This window comes from Chaetomium globosum, genomic scaffold (genome assembly GCF_000143365.1).
Source record: "Chaetomium globosum CBS 148.51 scaffold_1 genomic scaffold, whole genome shotgun sequence".
Taxonomy (NCBI): domain Eukaryota; kingdom Fungi; phylum Ascomycota; class Sordariomycetes; order Sordariales; family Chaetomiaceae; genus Chaetomium; species Chaetomium globosum.
Window position 1 is genome coordinate 3377317 of NT_165976.1, and position 12048 is coordinate 3389364.

General features: G+C 56.0%; 4 protein-coding genes across 4 annotated transcripts; 2 read left to right on the forward strand and 2 right to left on the reverse strand.

Annotated features, from left to right (window-relative positions):
- Nucleotides 1-253: 253 nt before the first annotated feature.
- On the reverse strand, nt 254-4437 carry CHGG_01088 (uncharacterized protein; the record flags this gene model as incomplete). Its single annotated transcript, XM_001220308.1, has 4 exons — nt 254-638; nt 1231-3679; nt 3731-4014; nt 4136-4437. 4 exons carry the CDS (start codon nt 4435-4437, stop codon nt 254-256), a joined length of 3420 nt encoding a protein of 1139 aa, XP_001220309.1.
- Nucleotides 4438-5414: 977 nt separating this feature from the next.
- On the reverse strand, nt 5415-6167 carry CHGG_01089 (uncharacterized protein; the record flags this gene model as incomplete). Its single annotated transcript, XM_001220309.1, has 2 exons — nt 5415-6037; nt 6161-6167. The coding sequence occupies 2 exons, from the start codon at nt 6165-6167 to the stop codon at nt 5415-5417; spliced, it is 630 nt and encodes a 209-aa protein (XP_001220310.1).
- Nucleotides 6168-6985: 818 nt separating this feature from the next.
- On the forward strand, nt 6986-8536 carry CHGG_01090 (uncharacterized protein; the record flags this gene model as incomplete). The annotated part of the gene is made up of 3 exons (XM_001220310.1): nt 6986-7154; nt 7235-7678; nt 7731-8536. 3 exons carry the CDS (start codon nt 6986-6988, stop codon nt 8534-8536), a joined length of 1419 nt encoding a protein of 472 aa, XP_001220311.1.
- A 1496-nt stretch (nt 8537-10032) lies between these two features.
- Nucleotides 10033-12036, forward strand: CHGG_01091 (uncharacterized protein; the record flags this gene model as incomplete). The annotated part of the gene is made up of 1 exon (XM_001220311.1): nt 10033-12036. The coding sequence occupies one exon, from the start codon at nt 10033-10035 to the stop codon at nt 12034-12036; it is 2004 nt and encodes a 667-aa protein (XP_001220312.1).
- Nucleotides 12037-12048: the final 12 nt, after the last annotated feature.

A 12048-nucleotide genomic window follows, 5' to 3' on the forward strand; every position in this document is an offset into this window, starting at 1 on the left:
TTTTTTTTTTCTTTTTTTTTTTGTTGTATATTTTATTATTTTTTTATCCTTTTTTTTTTTTTTGCGTTTATTATTCTTTGGGTTTCGTTCTCTTTTTTTTGTATTTACTTGCTTTTCTTTGAAGTTTGTATCCTATCTTCCTAGTTTATTGTGTTGATGGGGTCGGTTTCTGGAGAGGGGGATGGGGAGGTGGGGGTGTTTGACGGGGGGGAGAGGAGTTGGCGGAGCATGGTGAGGTCGCTGATGTGCACGATCAGGGGGTTGTCCGGAGGGCCGGCCCCTTGGCCGAGTAGATGCCGCGGACCGCGGCGGAACGGGTGGCGTCGGCGCCGAGGCCGTAAACGGTTTCGGTGGGGAAGGCAACGGGGACGTCGGTGGTGCGCAGGAGGTGGGCTGCTTCTTGGAGAGGGTCCAGCACGGCGTCGTCGGTGGCTGTCACCTCCCATGTGGTGAGGTCTGGTGTGCCGTCTGGGCTGGAGGACGCCCACCGGCCGAGGGCCGAGTCGTCTTTGCCGGCGAGCGGCACTTTGAGAATCCGGGTTTCCATGGCCGGGCTGTGGATAGACCGGGGGTGTGTAAGTGCTGCGGCTGTGATCTGCCCGAATCGGGTGCGACTGAATCGAAACGGAAGAAGACTCCTAGATGCAGCGGTCCAGCGCGCAGAAAAACTAAGCAAGGAGATCCCCGCCAACTTGAATGCCCTTTTACGGCTAGACTTTGAAGGAAAGGATTTTTGAGGATTTCCGTTTTAGGTAGCGTTGAGTGAAAAGACCTGAAAGATGCGATTCTAGGTGTAAGTTGTTGAGTCACCGGAGAAATTTTTACGCACCCCAAGATCCATCAGATCTTTCAACATCACATCGCACTCCCTGATTTTTCAGTCATGCACACCATCTCACAACAACACCTAACCTCAAAAAAAAATTCACGATTCATAAATCGATGGGATATACGCATCCATTTCCGTAAAGCAAAGTAAGGTCAGTAACCCGCCGCTAATAAAATGCCGAATCCGCCTCTGTCCCAACGCCATGCTGGCTGCCCATGCTGTATCATCCGATGTGCTCTCCATACCAAGAAAAAGAGAAAGAGGTCTCCTCAAATCACATAATTTACATCGTGGCCATAAGAAACCCACGTCGCATCATATCCATCCATCTCCAGGCTCATCAACCAGCATAAGCCTCGCTCCCCCTCCGCCCCGCTCTCACCGGCAACGCAGAAACATACGCATTCGTTGCAGTCAACTGCTCCGAGAAGCTCGCGAGCAACCGCATCACCTCGTCTCGCACCTGCTCGCGACCTGCGGCGCCCTGCATGACCCTCGCCGACGGCGGCGCCGGCACGCCCCCGTTCAAATCCGCGTGATCCGCCCCCGAGCCGTTCATCGCGGCAACCCTCGGGTGCTGCAGCTGCGTGCTGTTGATGCTCGCGCCCGACTGTGACCGCGCCCTGGTCCGCGCCCGGCTGGGTCTGTCCGATACGCTCATGGGCGTCGACGTGCCCATGGTGAGGTACTCCGACTCGTACCCGCTCGTCGAGTAGCTGTCGTCGTCGTAGCTAGTTGAGCGCGAGTGGGATACCGACTGTGACCCGCTGCGGACGCTGCCAGGAAATAAGTCAGGAGGCATTGATTGTGTGTCATCAGTACTGGCCCTCGCCAAACGGGCAAAATCGCTGTCGTCCGAAATGAAGATGGAGGGCTCGCGGATTCCTAGTTGGGTCGGTTGGTAAAGGGAGGCGTGGCGCTCGAGATCGAAAGGGTTCGCGCCACCGATATCTGAGCCTGCCACCGAAGCGACATCCGAGTTGGCGGTCGATGGCCGGGGCGGCTCGGGCATCACTAGACCCTCGTCGAGATCAATAAGGCTGCCTACTGAGGCACGGTTGTCCGGAAGAGGTTGAGGCGGCGCGGGATCATATGGTTCAGGTTGGAAACCGTTCGGGTCTTCTGTGGGGTGAAAAATCAGAGGACGGGGGTTCGAGTCGGTCCGCTGCTCGTGGAACGGGAAACGGGACATTTCCGGGTTGGCGGATGCTGGGGGAGCCATGGTTGGGAACTTCCATTCTTGGGTGCGGCGGTTGGGGTTCAAGTCGGCGGGATCGCTCAGAGGTGCCTTATTAAAGTCCGTGACGTCTTCGTTCTCGGAGTCGCTTGGGACGCGCATGCCGGCCCGAATAGTTGCCATGTCGACAAATTGGGATAAGTCACCACCATCGTGAAGGGAGGCATCAAGGTCAATGAGCGACTCCCGGAGCGTCGAGTGAAGCGAGTCATCTCGCAGGGGTAGATCCGACGTGGTGGTCATAGGAGGGGGGGGTGCTCTGCCGTAGTATGCGCGCGAATTGTCCTCGTAATTGGAGATGGTGTTGGGGTCGAACACCTTCTCAAGGGGCACCGTTTTGGGTTGGAGTTGCGGTGGAAGCCGGCGGCGCTGCTTGGGTTTCGGGGGACGAGAAGTTTGTTCGCTGAGCTCAAAGTCGACGTTGGAACCGTACACGTCAAAAACCGCCCGGGCATCCGTGTCCATAAGCTGGCGGTCAAAGTCGACGGTGGTGCTGAAGTTCCACTCGTCGCTAGGCAAGGTCGAGGATTCATAATCCGACGGTCCCATCACACCGACTGGAGCGAACAACGACTTTCTGACACCGCCCTGGCCCTCCCATAGCTTGTACGCCTTGACGAGGTTGGCGAGCGAGGCGGTCGGATACTGTTCGCTGGTGCCAAAGATGAAAGGGTGCCGCTGGATTTCCTGGATGCTTGGCCGCTTGGCCGGGTCTTCAACAAGGCAGAAAGCCACCAGGTCCTTGATCTGATCGGAGTAATCGCCCTCCAAACGTGGAGCGTGATGTTTGATGTATTGTCCCAGCTGATGAACGTTGAAGCCCGCCATGACGTTGGGAGGGAGACCCGAGGCCAATTCGTACACCAACGAGCCAAAGGCCCAGATATCGACTGGCGTGCTGTAGGAGGGAACAGGGTCAAAGAGCTCTGGAGCCATCCAGTTCAGGGTCCCGATGAAGGTGGTCCGTTTATCGACTTTAGATTCGACGATCCCGGCCACGCCAAAATCGCAGAGCTGAACGCTGCCCGCCTCGGTGACCAAGACGTTGGCGCACTTGATGTCTCGGTGGATGATGCCTTCTTTGTGGACCCAGTAGATGGCTTCTGCCACCTCTCGCACGATGGGGATGATCCATTTGTCCTGCAATCCCCCGGGCGCTGTGGGCTTCATGAGGGTCGCGACACTTCCTCCGGCGCAGTACTCGGTGACCATCCACATGGCCTGACCGACCGGCAAAGCGTCAAGATTGAGGTTGATATTCCTTGCGCCACTCTCGCTGAGCTTCTTGAGCGTCGAGAATTCGTGCATGAACTCGCTGTAGGTGTCAGCGAGTTTCGGGTTCAGGGTGTCGCCTTCTTCGATGTTGATGATTTTGACGGCGACGAGCGCTTTCGTGTTGACGTCGGTGGCCTTGTAGACTCGACCGTAATTCCCCTTGCCGATTAACTCTTGGAGTTGGTAGGGCGGAACATCCTTCCCCGCCCTGTTGCAATCCTCCTCCACAATTGCCTGCATTTTTTTCGCATCTTCAATCGCCTTGTGTTTGCTGGTAGGAAAGTCCGCATTTCGGACCTGCAGGTTGGTACTGGCCATGGCGATGGGCGAGGCTCGGTCTGAGGACCGAGCTAGTTGTGGGGAGAGGGTTGGTTGGTGCTGTCACGCACCCTTTTGTTCCCGGCAAGCTGGTTCGACCGGTAGCGTGTCGGAGGACGCGCGACTGGGGCTCAGGGCGCGTGGCGGAGAGGATTGGGCGGGTTCGCCAAAGACCAGCGAGAATGACAGCTCGGTCGGTTCCCGCTGCTGGGCGGCGAGCCGGTGGCTCCGAATCCGAAGGCCGCGAAGCCCGCTCTCGAGTGCACCTGCCTCAGATCGTTGAGGCGCCCGGGCCACCTCCTTCTCCGGCTCTGGGGCTTCCCTCTCGGCACAATCTTCCGGATTGGCCGGTCCGCTATTTGAATGATTAGATCCAAAGGTCTCGATAAACCCATCGTGAAAAAACATGAAATGATGCCAGAGAGGCAGTTTCAGGGCAACACGGGCCGGTGGAATGAAGCATTGGTACTACTTACCAATCCTCTGGGAGGGCGATCTGGTCCAGCCAGCGGAAGATGAACCGGCGCTGCTCCGGGAACAGCAGCGAAGTCTCGGTTAGCCCTGCGTGGGCAGGGAGAGGCGGAAGAGGCCCTGTGGGCGGGGGCCCGGGGCGAGGAGGAAGGGAGGGATGGGTCCGCGGAAGGCGAACCTCGCGGGTGGTGGCCCGGCGGCGGGTCAAGGAAGCCTCGCTGCCCTCGTTCGGGTCGCCCCTTCTTCGCTGGGCGACAGTGGTAAAAGGGTTGGTGGACCCTTGGCGGTTGTCGTTGCCGCTCTGCATTTTGGTTAGTTTGCTGATGGTTGTCTTGACAAACTTGATGCTAGTTTGGCGATTGACAACAGGAATCGGAGACCACAAAATAAAGAATTCAACAGTGACTCACGCAAATTAACTAGCACCAAGAGCCTCTGCTGAAATACGGGGCAATGATGTCGTCGCGGGTCTCTTGTGTGAGTTCAAGATGAAGGCGGCCAATCCCGCGTGAGGATGACTTGGGCAAACAATAACAGTGATGAACTTGAATAGATGACAATCAGATGCGGATCAGGCAGTATTGAATTGCAAGGTATTAAGTCGCAAAATGCGTTGTTGATGCCAGATCTGGGAGAGTTCTCGATGTTAGAGTCTTGGTGTGAGTGTCCCTGAACTGATCCAGGGGTTACAGAACCAGACGAGGCTAAAACGACGCTAGTGGCTGTTTGATCCAATCACTTCAGGGACAAACACGTGGGACGAAGCCACTTTGGCAAGCGGCAGTTGCCGCAGTGGGCATTGCAAGGATATCTTGCCTCAAGCCATCCCAAGATGTGAAACTCGACTTTTTCATCTCTCCACCTCCTCTGGTTAAGAAACAGAGATCATCTCCATCACACTTACCATTCCTCTCTCTCACTCGTGCTTGATCAAGCACAGGTGTCAATGGTATATTTAGTCCCTTTGTATTAGCTAGCTCAAGTAGGTATTCACATAAATTTTTGCAATCCCTGCATCATCACCAACGATGGGACGGACGGCTTTATTATTCAGTTATATCGGACCACCTGTCCGTCCAATTTTTTCACGTGCACTTGCGATGACTATCAAAGTCAGCGCAAGACCAACTTTTCACTCATATTATTGCCAAAATTCATAGTGTCAAGCTTTTATCATAAAAATATGCGTGGCATGTCCTCACGAGCATCCCTGCCTGCTACATAATTTTGTCCCATGACCATCACCTGGGCCTTTAGTACCTATCATACATCCTCTAAGGCCCCTTATTTCTCACCCTCCCCAACCAACCTCGCAACCATTTTCCCATGAATCTGCTTCCAATCATTCTCACACTGCGACTTCACAATCCCCATCAACAACCTTGAGCAACTAATCGTAATTTCCTCCACCAACTCCAACCCCGGCCCCGCCTCACCCTCACCACCCTCATCACCCTCGCCCCCGGATTCTCCAGCACCAGCACCAGCACCAGCAACCTCCCTCACCCGCCAAAACGTCTCCATCACCACCGACAGCGGGCTCCTAATGCGCACAAACCACCCGTCTTCAATATCCGTAATCTCAAAAACGCTCACCACATTGGTGTCCCATATCCCCGCGGGGATGGCATGCACGATGTCCGTGACGCGGTAGCATTCGGGTACCGTTTCCGGCGCCTCGCCCTCGTCTTGGCTTGAGCCGGATGAGCCGGAGCCGGAGCTGGAGTTGGAGCTGGGCTGCGGTCTGGCGCGGAGCTCGGGCTTGACGTGGTCCGGCACGGCCGGGGGCGGGTTGAGCGTGGCGTATTCGGCGCGGGGGATCAGCTCGGCCTTGGTGAGGTGGGGATCGCAGGTGAGGAAGAAGTCGTGGTCGGAGAGGAGGGCGATGGGCTTCGTCGCGGGTTTTGCTCGGGTGGGAGGCGGGTGATGTGAGTTACGGTGGCGGCCGAGATGCAGACAGGGGAGGGGGGTAAGAAATCATGGGTGGGTGTGGAGTGGGAGTCGGAGGGGCTTGCTTGGTGGGAGCTTACATGACATTGTGGGTTTCGTGTTTGATGTTTAGGTAGATTACTTGCTGGAAATGTTGGGCGTTTCTTTAATAAGATATGAGATGCGGAGATAAAGTAATATTTGAGGACGTGTGAGAGTAAATGGCCTAAATACGGAACCAAAATCCTACACAAGAAACCGGCGGTAAGGTTGGGCTGAACACGCTATATATCCCTTGGGCGTCGAATTGTTCATGTCCCATAACTCGGGATATCTGACACAAATCAAGTCTCGGCATGCAGGTTGGCAAGGACCATAAGGTTTTAGCTCAACTAGTCAAAATGCTTGTTTCTTGAACTGGTCAATAAAGTTCAGGCATATGCGGACTAAAAAGGGGTGTGAAACACACAAGCGCCACCAGGAGAATGTCAAAAGTCCGGAACCCTGGCGGCATCACTTACACCACCTAAAGAGTGTATGTATGTAAGGGTTAGGGTTTGCTATGACGCCTCCCCTTGGCCAAAAAAAGCCGAACTCGAAAGGGGAGCAAGAAATCAAGAAAAGAGAAAGAAGTAAAAGAGAACCGAGGAACAGAAGAGATTAAGAAAACCGAGCAAAATACATTAAATAAAAGAAACCGAGTCAAATAAAAAGTACACTTTGGGCTTTCGAATGGCTTTTTTTTGGTTCTCCTCGGCCAAGGTTTCGGCGGCACCTCAACTTGGCGTTCGGCTTTTTTTGGCCAAACAGTGGACGCCCACTCACTAAATCGGTGCCTCGGCCAAGCTTGAGCTTCGGGGCGATGGAACTACCTCGACTTTGACAATTCCGACTGTTCCGAGAGCTGACTGCTCGGGCATGCAACAATGAACACAGTAATTGGGCGACGAAGCGCATACGTGTGTCGGAGCTGTACCCGAAGTTTCCAGAAACAGCTGCGGCGAACCTACGCTAGCACGTCCGCGCAACCAGACATTTACGATGTGGTCTGCGTCGGTGGAGGGCCCGCGGGGCTCAGTCTCTTGACAGCGTTGCGTAAGTATTATTACCTACCAATGTGTCTTCACAATAGCTTTGAGGTATTGGAGCTGGGATATTAACCATTGGTCCTCCAGGCGCAAATCCCGTCACGGCGCATCTCCGAATCGCCCTCGTCGAAGCCCAGGACCTAGCCAAGACCAGATCGTGGAAGCTCCCCGCAAACAAATTTTCCAACCGATGCAGCTCCCTTACGCCGTCGTCCGTTTCATTTCTCGACCAGATCGGGGCATGGTCACATTTGGAGCGAGACAGGGTCCAGGCATACCAGGAGATGCAGGTGTGGGATGGCGTGACCGGAGCGCGGATCGAGTTTGACTGGGCCCAAAGCTCTACACCTGCTGCGGGGACGACAATCGCCTACATGAACGAGAACTTGAACCTCACATCCGGCTTGTTGAAGAGGATAGATGAGCTGGGCGGCGTGTCTGTGTTTGACAAAGCAAAGGTCGAGAGGATAGCGTACGGGGAGGAGACGGAGGAGGTGGATCTACGAGAATGGCCGGTTATTCACCTATCTGGTGGCAAGCAGCTTTCTGCCCGCCTCTTGATCGGTGCGGATGGCGCGAACAGCCCAGTGCGGTCGTTCGCTGGCATCGAAGCTCGCGGTTGGGACTACAACCGTCATGGCGTCGTCGCCACACTTGAGATGGAAGGGGAGGGATGGGGGAGGAGACCACCTCAAGACCGCTTACCAACGCTTCCTCCCCACTGGGCCAGTGGCCATGTTGCCCCTTCCAGGGAATTACTCCACCCTTGTGTGGTCGACGACCCCCGCCAATGCCTCTCGGCTCAAGAGCCTATCGGCCAAGGATTTCATTGCCACGGTGAACGCCGCCTTCCGGCTGAGTCCGACAGACCTCGAGTACATGCATACGCAAGAGTCGGGGCAGGCCGAGGAGTATTCCTGGAGACTGGAACACACTCCCGTCGACCATCGAGCCATTCCCCAAGTGGCCGTGGGAGTCCAGGAAGGCACCGTCGCTTCGTTCCCTCTGAAGCTGCGGCACGCAGATACTTACATCGCGGAGCGGGTGGCTCTAGTTGGGGACGCCGCTCACACCATTCACCCCCTCGCAGGGCAAGGCCTGAATCAGGGGCAGGGTGACGTGCAAAGCCTAGCCAAGGCCATAGAGTACGCCGTCAGGCACGGGCAGGATATCGGCGTCACAATGTCACTAGAGCCGTACGCCTCCGAACGCTACGCGGCGAATCATTTGCTCCTTGGAGTCTGTGACAAGCTCCACAAGCTCTACTCGGTTGGTAGTGGTCCCTTGGTGCCCCTGAGGTCGGTCGGCCTGAACGCTGTCAACGCCCTTAGGCCCCTCAAGTCCTTCTTCATGAACCAGGCCGCCGGAAACGGGATCAAGGTCTTCTAACGGCCGGGTTGCTCATGCTCCACCTGCCGCGTGGACTTGTCCTACTCTTGACCCCTTGTTGTACAGATTTGTTTGCACCATGTATCATATACTTATTCCCCGAGATGTTAGGCATTGACGGATCCGAATGGAATACAAGAAGTGGAGGGATTTTGCGCTCCTTCTTGAAAGCTCCCACCGGGTTCTTCCGGGCCATCAATATCGTACGAGGCGGATGGGATGACTTGTCACGGGGCCTACCCGTTTGGCTCAACAGAATGCTTCGCTTGCCCATTTGACTCCTCTTTGGTTTCTCCTTTCCGTGCCGTTCCTTTATTCTTCAGCCCATGACTCATTTGATTACCCGGTTACACGAGCTATAGATCACGCCAGTCAAGGAGATTTGGTTCTGACCTCAGATTGCCATGGCCCCTTATTGGCTTGGGCTGCTGAAGTAAACAAGGAGCAGTTGCCAGTGCAAAGCTTCTTATTCAGATCAACTTGAGATGCTCCTTTACTACCCCCTCTCCCCATCTGAGGCTCCGCTCACACAAAGCTGTGTGTCTTCACCATTTCTAAGACCGAAAGGGTGTGAACATGATACGGTCTTTTATGGCCCTCGATTAATCCCGAGAGTGTTGGCCGTGTAATCAAGGCCAGCTGGGGAAACCAGCTGCGTAGTTTTGAAATGTAGCTGTTGTGCCAGAGTTCATGCTAGTGCCTTCCAGCAGGCTTCTTTCTCACTTAACATCCCTCTTTCTCCTATCCACTTTTGTATTTCTTTCCACCTCCTACCTTCGCAAAATTTCACAGCTCGACCGTAACTTAACCACTCACTTGGGCTAACCTTCACAGCGAATCTCTCTAATCCACCTCTAACTGGTGAGGTCTCACCATCCTGGTGCGTGACCAACCAGTGGTATCAGAGAGTAAGACAGCCCGGTCAAGCAGACCGGTCTCCCAGCGGCTCGGGTCATCCACGAGCTCAACCAAACAAGCTTGCCGCTGCGGTGGTGGGCATAACCCTGGGTGCGTGGCTCTGGCGGTGCTTGGAGGCAGGTACGTTCTTTGGTGTGACAGAGACGCAAACATGTTATACTTGGTTTCCGCTTCCCTGGCCCCTATTTCTATTTTTCACGTTTTCGATCTCTTCATCTTGAATATTGTCAGCTCCCAGATGCTGTGTGAGCTGGGCCCGACTTATAAGCGGAGGATTTCTCGTTATTTTGTGCACATACCCCTTAGTTGCATCCCAACCTGTCGCTATTGTGGTCGGTTTATGCCACGCCGAGATCGTCACAATAGTAACCGGCGAGCTACGAATAGAGCACCTTGCTGCCTGGGAGCACCCCCCTTTGGCTATTCAAACTGCCTACTTCAAGACTTGTTCCTCTTTCTGCTTCCGCTACCCATCTTCCTCCTTCTAACTTTGACACCACCAGGGTCCGAACTTAACGAGCACTCACTCACATCACCTTGCCAACTACCAGCCAACTACCAGCCAGCTACCAGCCAGGATGTGCTACGAAGAGTTCATCGCCTACCAGTGCGGCCATCGTTCTTTGGGCGTGGTGCGACCCTGCCCCATGACGACGGCCGGCCACAACTTTCCAATCTGCGGCCTCCCACCTCACAAGCCGCATTATGCGGAGACCATGTGTACACCCTGCGAGAGGCAGCTACATTCTCGCTGGGTCTTGATCAGAGAGTGGGAGCATCGCTGGCTTCATGAGCGTGGCGCCTGTGGCTGCGAGGTCATCTTCCCAGGCCTCCTAACCACTCCTCGCGTCATCGGCCACACATCAGTTGCTGAAAGCCCGGCTTCAAGTTCAAAAACTGGCCCAGCGTACCATATAGCCGCCGCAAACGATAGGGACGCTACGCCGAACCTCATTGCTACGACCGCAAGCTCCAAGGAAAGCCAGGGACAAACTGAGCAAGGTGGCCCCGTGGATACAGCCTCTTCTGCCGCGGCCGGCCAAATTCCGGCCCTCTTCGCAGAGGGTGTTACCTCGACAGGCGAGCATCGCGTTGCCGTTCGGCTCCCTGGACTCTACGCGGCCGAGTGGAAGTCCGACCACGCTGCCCTCCACAAAGCCGGAAAGTGTACATGTGCGGCGACCTTCACCCCTTACAAGCCACAGGTCAGCGATGCCGAGCTCACAGATCACGACCGAGACAACCTGTCTCAGTGGCGCCGGCGGGAGATTGAAGGGGAGAAGAACGACGACGCCCGTAGCATCGAGGGCCAAGCTGGGGAGACGATAAAGCGTATCGCCGAGATCAAGGCGGCATTTGGGGATTTTGAAGTTGAGGAAGAAGAGAAACCGCCCAAGGCCAAGGTGCCTCGCCTCCCTCCTCCGGCCGCCGCAGAAAGTCAAACAGCCAAAGTCAGGGGCCAAGGTCAGGGGAACAATAGCAACAATAACAACAACCCCCGTCACTTCAACCGCCGCCCCGAGAACCGCCGCGAGAGAAACCTCCCATCGCGTCCCCAGTCCCAGTCCACTCGACGTGGCTCAGCCTCGCCCCCAACCCACGGCCAACTTATCGTCTCCTCCCCTCCGACCAGCCAACCCTTGCCCCAGGCAGCCACAACCGCACTAGCCATACCCATGCCAACCAGCGGCGGCTACCTCTACCCCGAATACCCACACCACCAGCAACAACACCCGCAGTATTTTGTACCTGCCCACCCAGCCTACGCTACGGCCGCGACTTACAACGACGCCATTCCCGAGGGCGCCTTCCCCTGGGCCGCTGCGCCCCAGGCTACGCCGGGCATGCCGTGGGTGACACAGGGTCCCGGACCCTACCGCACACCAGGGTTGGTGCATGCCAGGAGTGATGCTGGTGCTGGAGCTCAGGGTGGGGGGTACACTCACCACCATTCGCATCACCATCCCAATCAGGCCTATGGGTATGGACAGGGTTATGGACATGGCAACGGCCATGGCTACGGCAGGGGTTACCACAACCCCCGGTCCCGCGGCGAGCGGCAGCTCGCGGCGCTGGAGGGGCCCAGGCAAGGACAGATACAGGAACTGGAGGCGGAAGAGGATAGAGGCAGGGGTGGATGGAAGGGCGTCGACTCTTACTCGCACCAGCAACAGCAACAGCAACAGCAACAGCAACAGCAACAGCAACAGCAACAGCAACAGCAACAGCAACAGCAACAGCAACAGCAACAGCAACAGCAACAGCAACAGCAACAGCAACAGCAGCACCATCCGCATGGCACCAGAGCCACCCGCCCCGAGCACCTCCTTCCCGTCTGCGGCTTGCCCATTGGTGCCGGGCCTGAGGGCACGTCGCACATGCCGGACTGGCTGGACTGTCCGCTGCGGCGGAGCGCGAGTGTCGGGGCGACGGCGGCGGCGGCGGGTTTGGTTACGGATATGGATACGGATATGGATACGGATGGGGGTAGTGGTAGTGGTGGTGGAAGCAGTTCTCGGACGTGCTCGTCAACCTCAAAGGCGTCCACTACAGCGGTACGGCGACTCGACCCAGCTTCATGAGCTTGTACGGAA